This window comes from Phyllobates terribilis, unplaced genomic scaffold, assembly GCF_046119375.1.
Source record: "Phyllobates terribilis strain yellow unplaced genomic scaffold, ASM4611937v1 Scaffold_1__5_contigs__length_1240528914, whole genome shotgun sequence".
Lineage (NCBI taxonomy): Eukaryota > Metazoa > Chordata > Amphibia > Anura > Dendrobatidae > Phyllobates > Phyllobates terribilis.
In genome coordinates, this window is record NW_027362761.1 from 1,160,581,230 (window position 1) to 1,160,598,073 (window position 16,844).

The 16,844-nt window shown below is 45.0% G+C and overlaps 2 protein-coding genes across 9 annotated transcripts in view; one reads left to right on the forward strand and one right to left on the reverse strand.

The window, feature by feature from the left end:
* LOC141162707 (uncharacterized) overlaps window positions 1-16,844 on the forward strand; it is a 123,581-nt gene that overhangs the window by 79,810 nt on the left and 26,927 nt on the right. The window lies entirely within an intron of this gene.
* Window positions 1-16,844, reverse strand: part of NSD2 (nuclear receptor binding SET domain protein 2) — a 91,058-nt gene that overhangs the window by 17,388 nt on the left and 56,826 nt on the right. For all 7 annotated transcript variants that reach the window (XM_073649035.1, XM_073649028.1, XM_073649042.1 and 4 more), the window contains exons 12-19: window positions 10,373-10,496; window positions 8,658-8,858; window positions 7,956-8,135; window positions 7,688-7,844; window positions 5,851-6,056; window positions 3,873-3,976; window positions 3,290-3,559; window positions 1,299-1,415 (exon numbers count right to left, since the gene is read on the reverse strand). In XM_073649035.1, coding sequence (XP_073505136.1) covers window positions 1,299-1,415; window positions 3,290-3,559; window positions 3,873-3,976; window positions 5,851-6,056; window positions 7,688-7,844; window positions 7,956-8,135; window positions 8,658-8,858; window positions 10,373-10,496 — 1,359 coding nt within the window. The remainder of the gene's footprint in view (window positions 1-1,298; window positions 1,416-3,289; window positions 3,560-3,872; window positions 3,977-5,850; window positions 6,057-7,687; window positions 7,845-7,955; window positions 8,136-8,657; window positions 8,859-10,372; window positions 10,497-16,844) is intronic.

A 16,844-nucleotide genomic window follows, 5' to 3' on the forward strand; every position in this document is an offset into this window, starting at 1 on the left:
TTAAAACAAGAAAATGATAAGGGTGCCCATACTTATGCACCTGTCAAATTTAGTTTGAATGCAGATTGCACATTTTCTGTTAGTACAATAAACCTCATTTCAAGGCAGAAACATTACTGTGTCCAACAGTTATTACATATATCAAACTGAAATAGCTGTTGCAAAAACACCAATTTTTATAAAACATTAAGCTTAAGATTAATAGGGGTGCCCAAACTTTTTCATATGACTGTAATAAGGAGAAGGGGGGTCCACAGTTAAAAACAGTGCCCCTGTCACAGAGCGTCGGGATCCACCCATGTTCCCCTGCCGCCGTGGATGCTGCGGAGAAGAGGCAGGACAGTACTTTTTGATGCACGTCCCGAATCCTTCTCCACTTCTGAGGATGGCTTCAGGGGGCCCTCCGTTGACAGAGGGGGGTCCTGGTGACTCCTCCTTCCCGTACCGTCTGGTCCTAGACAGTGCAGAAGACTGTCGACCCCTTGAAGAGGGAAGGTCACCTAAAAGGAACCATCTTCTTCCTCCCAGCCCGCTCTGAGGAGGGGGCTGGGGTGGGGAATGGGCAAGGACCAGCCACTGGGAAAAGCCCTGAAGCACCATGAAGTGACGGGAGAAGGTACTGTCCAGCAGACAGAGTGGATGACACCACACTGTTCCCTCGGCCACTTATGGGTGGGAAAACGGTGAGAATTTACACCCTGTTACCCTGTAGAGAAGTCTGAAAAATAAAAGATTAATAAAACAGGGTGACCTGAAAAGGAAAAGACGGATCCGGGTCTGCCTCCTTCTGACACTAAGCTTAAACTGGCGAGATTTGTGCCAGTCAGAGCCGCTCATTTTTCTGCCTAGTGTCAGCCTACTAGCGACAGCAGCATACACCCATGCTTACCCATGTCCCCCAATGAAGAGATAAAGAAATAATTGTTCAATAACATATTATATATTTAAATGACCTTCATTCTATGCAATTCCCTCTGAACCCAGCAATGAGGAAGAAAAAAAAAAAAAAAACTATTGATTTTCTTTACAAGTTTCTTTAACCGATAGAACACATCTATAACAGGTAATCAAGAAAAGAAAAAAGGAAGATTGACTGCATCCTTAACCCCTTCACGCCACAGCCAATTTCTGTTTTTGCATTTCTGTTTTTTCCTCCTCTTCTTCCCAGAGCAATAACTCTTATTTTTTCTGTCCACATAGACATATGATGGTTTGTTTTTTGCAGGACAAGTTGTACTTTTGAATAACACCATTCATTTTACAGAACTGATCACTTAACAGCGTTCACAGTCACGTACCTTGTCAATGGTCAGCATGTAAAAGTGCATGATATCGTTCTCCTGTGCGTGGCGAATTCTCGCCATACACTCCTCTTCGTCTATAAGCTCCCCTATATATTCATTTACAAACTCTCCCTGCAAATGAGAGACAATAATTAGATTTTTTTTTTTCATACTGCTTAGGTCGACCTCCGTATTTCCCTATAGGGATGGGAGAAGGATGCACATGACTTACAATAGATAAATGACTTTCCCCCTTATAGGGGAAGCTAAGTCTGCACAACTAAAAGGGCTATTTCTATTTTCATTGATGGATAGTCGGATAGAGCTTGTAAATACAAGCACTTTTGTAATTTAATGTTTATTAAAATTTTCAGTCGTTCTTGAGATAAAACATTTTTTTTATTTTGTTCACAGCTCATCGCCTAGGAAACAGACCACCACTGCTGTCTGGCTTCTAAGGAGGTAACCCTTTGCTCCAGTGATACCAGCCAGCTTCAAAACAATAACTTACAAGCTTAATAGCAAAGAGGTTGCATGTTCAGCGGTCTAGCAGCGGTGGTTGGTTTCTTAGGCAACATGCTGTAAATAAAAGTGTTAATATCTCAAGAATAGCTGAAAATTTTAATAAGCCGTAAATTGCAAAACTGCTTGTATTTACAAGCTCTATCCAAAAATATCGGTTTACGAAGACGGGAATAACCCGATAAAGGCCAAGTACCCCTTTGCCCACAAAGACTAGCAATATTTAAAGTCTATTTTTTAACAATTTTGCTGCAGTAGAGTGTTTAAGTCCTAAATCTAGCTCAGTGATCTACGAAAATGTTACAAATCCATAAAAGCACAAGCTCCTGGATCTCTTCTCTACCCTTCTCTCAGTGTTAGGCTATGTGCCCCGATGCAGAAATGCTCCGGATTTTTCCTGAGCGTTTCTGCATCTCCCTGGCAGAAAAAACGCATGCGGATTGTACATGCGGATTGTACATGCGTTTTCCTGCCAGGGACATGCGGATGTGAAGCGTTCTTCACATGCATTTCCGCATGCGGGTTGTCAAGCGCTTTCCAAGCTATTTTAGCATCACTTGGAAAGTGCTTGTCAACTTGGTCACACTATATAAATCCATGCAAACAGCATGGATTTATATAGTGTGACTGTAAACTCCCGTCATTTAGTCATGTGACTGTCACGTGACCGCCGACGTCATTGGTCGCGTGACCCGTCACATGACTAAATGACGTCATGGCAGGTCCTTTTAGTCCACCGCCAGCTGCCGGCAAGTCAGGACGCATCGGATAAAGACACCGGGGGCCATTAGAAGGTATATGTATATATATTCTCCAAACCAGGGTACCATCCGCACATTGAAACGCATGGTATCCGCATCTGCAGATGCAGTGATGCGGATGTCAAGCGTTCCAATGCAAGTCAATGGCGGTGAGAACGCCACGATTCCGCAAAATAATTGGTAGTGCTGCGGATTTTTCCGCAATGATAATCTGCAGCGGAAGTTTCCGCAGCATGTGCACAACACATGCGGATTATCATTGGGGAACATGGCAGACCTTCTACCAAGTGTTTAAGCGTTTCTGCAGCACAATTGCCGCTGTGGAAAAGCTTAAAAAATGCATCGTGGGCTCACAGCCTTAGAGACACTAGCAGGAAGGAGGATTTGCATAGATCTTCAGTGTGGAGAGGAGAGAAAGCACATACAGTCTCAGGGAGGGCAGATGAAAAAAAAAAAACTGTATAAAAAAGGAGGAAAGCATATGGAGAGGCAATGAGTAGAGAATAGAAGCTGTGCTGATACATGAAGACAACAGCATCCTGGATGCTCACAGCCAGCCTATACTACAGAAAAAGTAACTTGACAAAAAAAAAAGGAAGGAAGATAGCTTGATACAGCAATTGTATTAACTAAAGTTATCCACTAACATGGAAAAAAAGCTTAAAAAGCTTTATTTTTTTCACATATGTCATAAGCTCAAAGTAAGATCAAGCTGCAGTTTACCTTTTTTATGTCTCTTGTAGCAATGAGACCCCATCCTTTGCCCTCGGTTTTGATGATCTTGGTCTCTGGATACAGACGTTTGGTGAAACTCTGATTATGGCATCTATTTCCAGCGGGGCACACTTGCGGGTGGCATTCATACATCAGCATGCGATTCAGACATTCAGAGTCAAGTCCACAGGGTTTGTCGCTGGTCGGCTTACAATTGCACTTGGGTATTTCCGAGATATCAGCAGTGTAAACTTGGACTTTCCCATAAGGTTTGTTTACCTAGAGGAAAAATAAAAATAGATTAAAAGAGGTTAAGAAAAAAAACACAAATGCATCACCGCCACTAAGGCACCCAAGATTGTGAGGACAGGGGACTCTGGTGCTCCGATTGAATGGAGTTGGTGAGCATGCATGACCACCACGCCATTCACCTATATGGGGTGATGGTCGTGCACGACCATCATTCCTGCAGACAATGAATGGAGCGGTGGTCATGTATGCTCACTAGGACTCCATTCACACAGACCCTCATTGGGATCGACAAGGCTTACCAACGCAGCCGCTGTTATGAGCAGAAATCTTTTTACCATACCTTTATGTGCCTATAAGGTGGCGGCTTTTTTTCGTTTTCCTGAGTTTGTTTGGCTTTTCGTTGCAACTGGATCTCAATAAATCGTTCTTGAGCTTCTTGTAAAGCTTTAAGGGATTTAAAAAAAAAAAAATCTTAGAATTTATTTTCCATTAAGAAAGAGGTTTCCAACATCCAACAAGAACGAGAAATGAACAGATGTCAAAAACAAGCCACATAGACGGCCAACAGTTGCAACAACCGCACACCGGCAGCCCTTTATTTTTTTTATTTTTAGGCCTGAGCAGATTTTAAAGGGTACATATAATCAAAAATTACTGTTTATAGGGGTATTCTAATCTCTAAGGTGTAGTAGATTTAATAAAATTAGCAAATACCTCCAATTAGAAATGTAGTATAGTTCTTCCGATTAGCTTTTGTGCTTACCCCATGTGCAGGGCATTGCATTAGCTTAGCTATCCATGGTTAAGACCACTGAGAACTGTCACTATACCAGTGGTTGTAACCATGGATAGCTAAGCTTCTGCAATGCCCTGCACATGGGGTAAGTGACATAGCGAATCAGAAGAACTATACTACATTTCTAATTGGAGGCATTTGCTTATATTGTTAGTATACCTAATACATATTGGGATATGATCTTGGAGATGGAAATACATTTTACCTAAAAACATGACTTAAAGGGGTATATATATATATATTTTTTTAATTATTTATAGTTTTCCTGTCACTATAGCAGTTATACTAGAAACTTATGAAAATTACCAATAGACTGACTAAACCTATTTGAGTGTATAGAAACATGATCTGCTCATGCTCTGACTAGGAAAAAGATCACCGAAGAGAAAGGGAGGAGGTGAGCTGTGCCATCACCTATTGTGAATGGTGGATCCTGTGTTATCTACTGTATATAGAGGTGTTATCAGTCATTGTACAGGAGGTGAGCTGTGACATCATCTATTGTGAATGGTGGATCCTGTGTTATCTACTGTATATAGAGGTGTTATCAGTCACTGTACAGGAGGAGGAGGTGAGCTGTGACATCACCTATTGTGAATGGTGGATCCTGTGGCATCTACTGTATATAGAGGTGTTATCAGTCACTGTACAGGAGGAGGAGGTGAGCTGTGACATCACCTATTGTGAATGGTGGATCCTGTGGCATCTACTGTATATAGATGTGTTATCACTCACTGTACAGGAGGAGGAGGTGAACTGTGACATCACCTACTGTGAATGGTGAGCCCATGTTAACTATTGTATAAGGTCTATAAGTATAAGACATTAACACACAGTATCAAAAATTTAAAAAAAAAAAAACACTAAAACAACTAACCCAAAATCTTGAGATACATAAAATTTAAACCCAATTTAAAGGGGAATGTTCATCTATCTTTGAGAGCACACAGCTACCCAACCTCCCGGTGCGCTCCTGAAGATTGCCGATTCAGAACAGAGGTCACACCACTTTGCTTCTGCAGCAATGGATAACCGCGACATCAGTAAACTATAGAATTAAGAATCCTTCCGTTCTTGAGAAGGAAATTGCAAAGTTGCTTGTTTTTACAAGCACTTTGGAAATGTAATCATTCATTTCCTGATGATACATTCCCTTTGCTACAAGCAGTGCAAGGCCGGACCCAGCCGCCCCCAAGCAAAGAGAAGCGGGAGCAGCAAGCAGTCACTTGCCTGTTCTGGCGGCCATTTTAAAAAAGGGGATGTCCCATCAGTTATATTAGTCCATATTAATGGTGGTCAAAAACAAATACGTCTTGGATGTGGCCACCAGCTCATATTGGCTATGGATAACGAAATGTGGCACTGGACAGTTTTGCATTGATTTTTGGAAATGATCGGCGGCTCTCACCACTAATGTGTTGGATCATAAGGAGCCCGATTATTCAATGATATCACAGGTGACAGTCGGTGTAATGTAAAAAAGACTTTTTATATTAAGATTCGGCCACTTTTCTAAGCTCACCATTTTTAAACACTTTGCCGATGCTTTTAGCGCCGTGATGTTTAGTGCCACGATCCCCCTCCATGTACGGGAACACCCGCGCCTGGTGCGTCCAGTAATAGTCTTTGGAGCCAAAGAAGTACACCGGGAACTCCCCGATCTCATGTTTCATTTTCTGGATATTTGGAGGGATATTTTTGGGGTGACATACTTCTGCAGGCCACCATCTATAAAATAAAAATAAAGATAAATGCACAAGGACATTTACAATGACTTAATACATAATGGAGAATTATTTAGATTGCACAGATTTATTTTGGTGCATTTTTGACGCAGTTTCTCTCTGAACCACACGCACAGGCTGATTTAATATAAAGAATTTTTCTTACTTGATCACATAGGATTTTGTGTCAAAATGTGTGTGTGTGTGATTCCACCCAGTTACTATCCGGCCAGTCTTCATACTGCGTTTTTCTGCACTGGCTAATAGATAGTGGTCTTTACTAAAGACCCCCCTCACAGTACAATACTTAGTACCATGACCCTTCTGAGCTTATTGGATCAGTTTTGTCTTTAGGGAAATCAGTGTGTATTGATCTTGAGCTTTTTTCATGTCTTCCGTTCACTTTTCATCCCTCAGAGTTACTTATCATAGACTGTTAGAGCTGGAGGGGACCTCCAGGGTCCTAGTGTCCAACCCCCTGCTCCATGCAGGATTCACTAAACCATCTCGGACAGATGTCTGTCCAGCCTCTGAAGACTTCCATTGAAGGAGAACTTGCTACCTTTCGTGGCCGCCTGTTTCCCTCATTGATCATCCTCACTGTCAAAAGGTTTTTTTCTAATATCTAATCTGTAACTTCTCCCTTTCAGTTTCATCCCATTGCTTCTTGTGTTTCCATGTCCAAATGAGAATAAGGATGATCCCTCTACACTGTGACAGCCCTTCCTTTTTTGAAGATAGGGACAACATTTGCCCTTCTCCGGTCTTCTCCTATTATCCAGGAATTTTCAAAGCTTCTGGCTAGTGGTTCTGCAGTTCCCTCTCTCTGTCAGTACCCTAGGATGAAATTCATCTGGACCAGGAGATTTAAATTCATGTAAAATTAGTTAAGTGTTCCCTCATCATCTCTCCGTTTATAGATAGTGTGGATTCTTTTAGTCCTTCAATAGAAGAACAGTTGATTCTACATTTGTTTTCTTAGAGAACACAGATGCAAAATAGGAAGTTTAAAGTTTGGCCTCCTCAACATCATTTTTGGCCACTTCACCCATTTCATCCTGTAAAAATCCTATAGCATCTTTGACTTTTCTTTTGCCATACCCCCAAAATCCTTTATTATTGCTTTTGGTCTCCCTTGCATGCCTCACTTCATTACTGGCTTTAGCTCTTCTAATGCTTGCTCTGCAGACACCTTTATATTCTTCTTTAGATATGGACCCTCTTTCTATTTGATATACATTTCTTTTTATCCTTTTTAGCAGGTGCTCAAGTTCTGTGTTCATCCATCCTGGTCTCTATATTCTTCCAATTCTTCCTTTTCTGGATGGTTACTGATTGTGTAGTGGGAATTTCGTTTAGCAAAATCTCGCATCCTTCTTGGACATTTCTGTCCTTTAGAACATCCAGACATTGGACCTTTCCTACCCTCTTTCTGAGTCCATTAAAATCTGCCTTTCTGAAGTCCAACCTTAAAGTCCAAGTCCAAAATTTGAGGAAAGCATGATCGCCGTCTCCTAAAATCCCAGCCACCTTTACTTTCTCAACCATTTCTTCCCTGTTGGTAAGAATTAGGTCCAAGATAGAAGATCCTCTTATTCCCTCTTCTACAACACAACCCTTCTATAACACTGGTACCTGTAGTTGCCTAGCTTCACCCAAATAATGTCTTGAAATCGTGGCTTCTTCCCCGCTCGGCAGTCATTGCAAAACCAGCTGCCGTCTGGCATTTCAATATTCAAGCAGTCAGGATGAAAAGCAGCAGGACAGGACTCGCAGCAAAGCAGACTTCCACCTACAAGGCAAGATCCCCCCCAAAAAAGGGTGTAAAACATAAAAAGAGGCCATGTCACATCTAGAGCACAGAAGTATTGGATTAGGGCATGATCCAACAGTGCATACATACCTTTGGAGCACACGAAACACCAGCATATATTGACGAGGCCATGGTGGCTTTTGCCCTTTTTGGTGACAAAGTGAGCAGAACAGATGATGCTGGAGGGAGAAAGCACCGTGCATCCTGCAGATATGCAGGAGTCTCCTCCGTGGTACGCCACCGGGCAGCGGACACACCGTGTCAATTTAGCTAGAAAACATGAAGCATCTCTTTCACATACGGCACCAGGAACCTTTACACAAGCACAGGACAGACCATGGAGGGACAGACCATGGAGGGACAGACCATGGAGGGACAGACCATGGAGGGACAGACCATGGAGGGACAGACCATGGAGGGACAGACCATGGAGGGACAGACCATGGAGGGACAGACCATGGAGGGACAGACCATGGAGGGACAGACCATGGAGGGACAGACCATGGAGGGACAGACCATGGAGGGACAGACCATGGAGGGACAGACCATGGAGGGACAGACCATGGAGGGACAGACCATGGAGGGACAGACCATGGAGGGACAGACCATGGAGGGACAGACCATGGAGGGACAGACCATGGAGGGACAGACCATGGAGGGACAGACCATGGAGGGACAGACCATGGAGGGACAGACCATGGAGGGACAGACCATGGAGGGACAGACCATGGAGGGACAGACCATGGAGGGACAGACCATGGAGGGACAGACCATGGAGGGACACACACTGACCTCTGACGGCCCGGGAACATGAACGTTGAGGCATAAGACAGCTGGCACAGTGATGCAGCGGGCAGCGGACTGCTTTCCCATCAATTACGGCATTGGGATACAGCCGTAGACAGGAATCGTGGTAAAATTTGCCACAGTTTGATGCGATGCAGCGCTTCACATCTCCATCCTTTTTTTTGCATACAAAACATGAGTGAATCCCTGCAGAGGAGCAGAAAACCATGGGAGCGTCTAATGGACAATGGTAAAGTTACTTTATTTTAGCATCTAAAATGAGAAATGAAACATCTTCGCAAGGGTGGAAATTAAATATTTTTTTCGGTTTTGTTTCTTCAGCTCTTAAGCAGACCTATGCATATCTATGGTGATAGATCGGGTTCCCCCTCCATACGGCGACCCCGCCAGTCACGCGTTCCCCCTCCATACGGCGACCCCGCCAGTCACGCGTTCCCCCTCCATACGGCGACCCCGCCAGTCACGCGTTCCCCCTCCATACGGCGACCCCGCCAGTCACGCGTTCCCCCTCCATACGGCGACCCCGCCAGTCACGCGTTCCCCCTCCATACGGCGACCCCGCCAGTCACGCGTTCCCCCTCCATACGGCGACCCCGCCAGTCACGCGTTCCCCCTCCATACGGCGACCCCGCCAGTCACGCGTTCCCCCTCCATACGGCGACCCCGCCAGTCACGCGTTCCCCCTCCATACGGCGACCCCGCCAGTCACGCGTTCCCCCTCCATACGGCGACCCCGCCAGTCACGCGTTCCCCCTCCATACGGCGACCCCGCCAGTCACGCGTTCCCCCTCCATACGGCGACCCCGCCAGTCACGCGTTCCCCCTCCATACGGCGACCCCGCCAGTCACGCGTTCCCCCTCCATACGGCGACCCCGCCAGTCATGCGTTACCCCTATACGGCGACCCCGCCAGTCACGCGTTCCCACTATACGGCGACCCCGCCAGTCACGCGTTCCCACTATACGGCGACCCCGCCAGTCACGCGTTCCCACTATACGGCGACCCCGCCAGTCACGCGTTCCCACTATACGGCGACCCCGCCAGTCACGCGTTCCCACTATACGGCGACCCCGCCAGTCACGCGTTCCCACTATACGGCGACCCCGCCAGTCACGCGTTCCCACTATACGGCGACCCCGCCAGTCACGCGTTCAAACTATACGGCGACCCCGCCAGTCACGCGTTCAAACTATACGGCGACCCCGCCAGTCACGCGTTCCCACTATACGGCGACCCCGCCAGTCACGCGTTCCCACTATACAGCGACCCCGCCAGTCACGCGTTCCCACTATACGGCGACCCCGCCAGTCACGTGTTCCCACTATACGGCGACCCCGCCAGTCACGTGTTCCCACTATACAGCGACCCCGCCAGTCACGCGTTCCCACTATACAGCGACCCCGCCAGTCACGCGTTCCCACTATACGGCGACCCCGCCAGTCACGCGTTCCCACTATACAGCGACCCCGCCAGTCACGCGTTCCCACTATACAGCGACCCCGCCAGTCACGCGTTCCCACTATACAGCGACCCCGCCAGTCACGCGTTCCCACTATACAGCGACCCCGCCAGTCACGCGTTCCCTTCTGTCCTTTACTTCTTGCTAATCAGCACAAAAGCAGATAGTGAAATAGGACTGCAGACAATACTAAAGTGCTAAATGTGTTTGGTGTGGGTAATTTTATCCTCGGCCTCCTACCTGATGTACATTCTTCACATTGAAATGGGCCATTTGGTCTTTCTGAGAGTCCAAGACATGATAAATGGAAAGCAGAGCAGCACAGACCTTCACATAACACGAGATCACCTGTTTTTTCACATAGCTAGAAAGAAAAAAAATATTTGTAATGCACAACATGAAAAAAAAAAAATAAAAATTCAGCACAATACGGATGACTGTCGGACATTGTGAAAAAAAAAGAAGAGAATTTTTTTAAATATCCATATTCTTACAAAAAATATATATATAAATTCCATATTAAAAAATATATATACCTATATAAAACAAAAATATTGATCTCCATATTCTAAAAATATATACTTTTTTTTAAAATTTTATTTAATACATAACAAAAAAATGTTCGAATATGGACAACCCAAATGGGCAAGGTATCCACTACGGTGGCCCGAGCTGTCCTGTTGCACAGTCAGCCATCTACTTGAATTTTTATAGTATTTCTACATGTATATATACAAACACATACACACTCCACGTGAAACTCTTCAAAAAATTTATTTTTTTAGAATTTATCCTGCCGTGCGATCAGCTGATCACTGTGGATCTAGTCTATTAAAGGGAAGTTGGTATCTAAAAGACAGTGTTTAAGGGTTCTTGTGACATTTATTATTTTAAAATGTTTGTAAAGTTTTTTTTTTTTTTTTTAATTGAAGATATGAAAAACAATCTTGCAATTTTCAAACTGGCCACTGGGGGGCAGTTTTATACTCATACTTCCTGTTCTTTCAAGAAAAGTTTTTCATAAGGCTCATTATCATCACAGGCAGGATCACAGCTTCCCCCTCCTTTCACAATGACCTTTCCACACGCACATAAGAGGCTTCAATACAATGTGGCTAATGTTCATGTATTTCCTAAAAAGCCCTAGTGGCCGGTGTGAAAAATTGCAAGATTTAATCATTTTTATTCTTTATATAGATTGTAATTTGCCCAAAAAATAAATAAGTAAAAAAAATAAAAAAAGAAATCAAAACTACATTTTAAACAAATAAAGTTTATTAAAAAGTATGAGAAGGATGTACATAAATCAATGCAATACAGTTTTCATAAAACCTTTTCATAAGATCTACGCCAATTAGATATGAAAATGTGAATATGCACAATACCGAAAGTCTAACACAACAATAAAAGAAAGTTAAAAACAAGTTTAGCCGCCATGTGCTCACTGAAAATAAGAGAAGAAAAATACAGATATATCATAATCAGTCGTTCTCAACATCGCCAGAGACCTCCTAGGACCCCCACAGCCGACTATGAGGGTGCACTCAGCTCGTACAGTCACTAAGGTGAGACAGCGGAGGTCCGAGGAAAGCCAAGCCCATCTGTCCCAGATTCTAGAAGAGTCATCCAGTATCCCACAACACACTTTCAGGTGATAAACAAGGGCCTTGATTCCATTATTGCATTTTATACCTGATTTTTGTGAAATCATTGTTTTTCTTTCATTCTTTCCATTTGCACCATTTTTAAAATTGTTTGTATGTGTGTTCGCTGGTAGTTTTAGGGTTTCCTGATGTTTTGGCGCAAGAAGTCAAGGTCTCAAAATCTGTTGCAAATGTGATCCTAGTTGTCCACTTCGCGGAGTGATTTTAAGTGTGAAAAAAAATTGTGCGATTGACGTGTCATTTTATGAAACATGCGACTTTTTGCGGGAAAAAAAAAAAAAGGAGCGGTCAAAAAACGCAAAAAGGGTAAGAAAAAAAAAGTAAAAAGACAAAAAAAAGGAGGGGGGGGTCAAAAGCCGAACAAAGGGTAAAAACAAAGGGTTAAAAAAAAAAAAAAAAACACTTTAGGTTGTGCACCATTTTGATGAATTTCAGACCCTGATGCAAGTGGGAAAAAAATGGTCCCCACAACACAAGGCATGAGTCCAGCATTGCTGGTGCCAGAGAGCCCAGAAGCACCCCAGCTAAATCTTGCAGAGTAGGTGGAACATATGGGACCTGTGCCCGCAGGGAGTGCCCAAGTTGTAGGAAGCGAAAGAAAAGATGGTCAGGGATGAGAAATTCTTCCTTTAGGGTTTTAACTGGCTTAACGCCAGCCATATACACTGTGTTCCAAATTATTATGCAAATAATATTTTCTCAGATTTTCCCAAATTACCTATATGAATTGCAGTCATTGTAATTTTCCAGTCAAATAACTATTAGGCTGAGTTCACACGATGCGTTTTTCATGCGTTTCCGCGGCGTTTTTGCAGTTGCGTAAACGCCGCGGAAACGCATGGTAGAAGGGCAGCAATGTTCCCCAATGGAAATCCGCATGTGCTGTGCCCATGATGCGGATTTTTCCGCAGCGTAAACGCTGCGGTCAAAAATCCGCAGCATGTCAATTAATTTTGCAGAAACGCTGCTCTTTTGCCGCCATTGACTTGCATTAGACCGCATGGAATCCGCATCACTGTATATGTTGATGCACTTTTCATGCGGTCTAATGTGCGGATGGTACCCGGGTGTGGATGAGAGGACTCTCATCCAGACCCAGGTACCATTAAAAAAAAAAGAATAAAATAAAAAATATATATATTCTCACCTTCTGACGGCCCGCGCTGCGTCCTGCCGGCTTCCCGCGCACTTCGCGGTTGAATGAAGGACCTTCGCTGACGTCAGAGTCATGTGACGGGTCACGTGACGCTGACGTCGGAAGGTCCTACAGTCTTCACTGCCGGCAGCCGGGACCGATGAAGCAGGACACCGGGGGCCATCAGAGGGTAAAGTATAGATTTATTTTTTATTTTTTGACATTCACACACTATATAAATCCATGCCGGCTGCATGGATTTATATAGTGTAAAGTTGACAAGCACTTTCCAAGTGATGCTAAAATCCCTTGGAAAGCGATTGACAACCCGCATGCGGAAATGAAAGTGAAGACCGCTTCATTTCCGCATGTCCCTGGCAGGAAACCGCATGTACAATCCACATGCTTTTTTTCCTGCCAGAGAGATGCAGAAACGCTCAGGAAAAAATCCTGAGCATTTCTGCATCGTGTGCACATACCCTTAGAGTACAATTGAAAGGTTTTTGTACAAACTGCCTATGATAACAGTATATTTAAAAAAATAAAAAACTCAAACTGCACTCAAAATGCATGTTCCAAATTATTATGCACAGCAGAGTTTTCAACCTTTTCATTTTAATAAAGAACAAAAAAATGGTCATTTTTGAAATTATAAGCATTAGCAGGTTATTACACACTGAAATCAAACAGTTTTCAACTCAAAACTTTATTCTAGGTGATGTTACATTTGCACATAGGACCCCTTGTTCGAAAGGAGCTTCTGAACTCTCTCGTCCATTGAATTTGTCAGGTTTTGGATGGTTTCTGCTTCAATTGTTTTGCATGAGGACAGAATACCCTCCCAGAGCTGTTGCTTAGATGTGAACTGCCTCCCGCCATCATAGACACTCCTTTTGATGATGCTCCAGAGGTTCTCAATGGGGTTGAGGTCAGGGGAGCATGGGGGTCACACCATAAGTTTGTCCCCTTTTATGCCCATATCAGCCAGAGATGCAGATGTGTTATGTGCAGCATGAGACGGGGCATTACCATGCATGAAAATGATCTTGCTGTGGAATACACGGTTCTTCTTCTTGAACCATGGCAGGAAGTGCTGTTTGAGAAACTCAACATACATTATGGAGTTCATCTTTACCCCTTCAGGGATCTTAAAAGGGCCAACAATCTCTCTCCCCATGATTCCAGCCCAAAACATTACTCCACCTCCTCCTTGTTAGCGCCGTAGCCGTGTTTGCATGGGGTGTCCATCAACCAGCCATCCTCCACTCCATCCATCTGGACCATCGAGATCATTTTCATGCATGATAATGCCCCGTCTTATGCTGCACATAACACATCTGCATCTCTGGCTGCTATGGGCATAAAAGGGGACAAACTTATGGTGTGGCCCCCATGCTTCCCTGACCTCAACCCCATTGAGAACCTCTGGAGCATCATCAAAAGGAGTGTCTATGATGGCGGGAGGCAGTTCACATCTAAGCAACAGCTCTGGGAGGGTATTCTGTCCTCATGCAAAACAATTGAAGCAGAAACCATCCAAAACCTGACAAATTCAATGGACGAGAGAGTTCAGAAGCTCCTTTCGAACAAGGGTCCTATGTGCAAATGTAACATCACCTAGAATAAAGTTTTGAGTTGAAAACTGTTTGATTTCAGTTTCTAACAACCTGCTAATGCTTATAATTTCAAAAATGACCATTGTTTTGTTCTTTATTAAAATGAAAAGGTTGAAAACTCTGCTGTGCATAATAATTTGGAACATGCATTTTAAGTGCATTTTGAGTTTTTTATTTTTTTTAACAAATATCCTGTTATCATAGGCAGTTTGTACAAAAACCTTTCAATTGTCCTCTAATAGTTATTTGACTGGAAAATTACAATGACTGCAATTCATATAGGAAATTTGGGAAAATCTGAGAAAATATTATTTGCATAATAATTTGGAACACAGTGTAGATCAGGCCTAAACATACCAGATCTGCCCAATCCCGCCATCTCACACAGACAGGAGTATTATTGTAAGGCAGTACATTAAATAATTGCTGAACCGTTGCCCAGACCAATAAGTGGATAATTTTTATGCTTGTACAATACACCGGTCAACAATCAGAACACTGTATGCAACGGGTGCGCGAGGTCCAGGTCATCTGGATTGTCCAACGAACAAAGTACACTTACACTTTTACAATTGGATGTGTTTAAATAAAATGTTCCTGTACCAAGATAATCCTATAAATGTGCCCCTGCTGTGTACTGTGTAATGGCCGAGTCTGACCGTACAGGAACATGGTCGAAACAAAATAAATCTCAAGGCACGGGAACACGGGTCAGTGTGGGGGAGGGGCCCATTATTCTGTACGGAGGCCTGTGTGGGGGCCCATTATTCTGTACGGGAGGCCTGTGTGGGGGCCCATTATTCTGTACGGGAGGCCTGTGTGGGGGCCCATTATTCTGTACGGGAGGCCTGTGTGGGGGCCCATTATTCTGTACGGGAGGCCTGTGTGGGGGCCCATTATTCTGTACGGGAGGCCTGTGTGGGGGCCCATTATTCTGTACGGGAGGCCTGTGTGGGGGCCCATTATTCTGTACGGGAGGCCTGTGTGGGGGCCCATTATTCTGTACGGGAGGCCTGTGTGGGGGCCCATTATTCTGTACGGGAGGCCTGTGTGGGGGCCCATTATTCTGTACGGGAGGCCTGTGTGGGGGCCCATTATTCTGTACGGGAGGCCTGTGTGGGGGCCCATTATTCTGTACGGGAGGCCAGTGTGGGGGCCCATTATTCTGTACGGGAGGCCAGTGTGGGGGCCCATTATTCTGTACGGGAGGCCAGTGTGGGGGCCCATTATTCTGTACGGGAGGCCAGTGTGGGGGCCCATTATTCTGTACGGGAGGCCAGTGTGGGGGCCCATTATTCTGTACGGGAGGCCAGTGTGGGGGCCCATTATTCTGTACGGGAGGCCTGTGTGGGGGCCCATTATTCTGTACGGGAGGCCTGTGTGGGGGGCCCATTATTCTGTACGGGAGGCCTGTGTGGGGGCCCATTATTCTGTACGGGAGGCCTGTGTGGGGGCCCATTATTCTGTACGGGAGGCCTGTGTGGGGGCCCATTATTCTGTACGGGAGGCCTGTGTGGGGGCCCATTATTCTGTACGGGAGGCCTGTGTGGGGGCCCATTATTCTGTACGGGAGGCCTGTGTGGGGGCCCATTATTCTGTACGGGAGGCCTGTGTGGGGGCCCATTATTCTGTACGGGAGGCCTGTGTGGGGGCCCATTATTCTGTACGGAGGTCTGTGTGGGGGCCCATTATTCTGTACGGAGGACTATGTGGGGTCCATTATACTGTATGGAGGACTATGTGGGGCCCATTATACTGTATGGAGGACTATGTGGGGCCCATTATTCTGTACGGGAGGCCTGTGTGGGGCCCATTATTCTGTACGGGAGGCCTGTGTGGGGACCCATTATTCTGTACGGAGGTCTGTGTGGGGCCCATTATTCTGTATGGAGGACTATGTGGGGCCATTATTCTGTACGGAGGTCTGTGTGGGGCCCATTATTCTGTATGGAGGACTGTGTGGGGCCCATTATTCTGTACGGGAGGCCTGTGTTGGGACCCATTATTCTGTATGAAGGACTATGTGGGGCCCATTATTCTGTATGGAGGCCTGTGTGGGGCCCATTATTCTGTATGGAGGCCTGTGTGGGGCCCATTATTCTGTATGGAGGACTATGTGGGAACCATTATTCTGTACGGAGGTCTGTGTGGGGCCCATTATTCTGTATGGAGGACTATGTGGGGCCATTATTCTGTATGTAGGACTATGTGGGGCCCCTTATTCTGTACGGAGGTCTGTGTGGGGCCCATTATTGTGTATGGAGGACTATGTGGGAACCATTATTGTGTATGAAGGA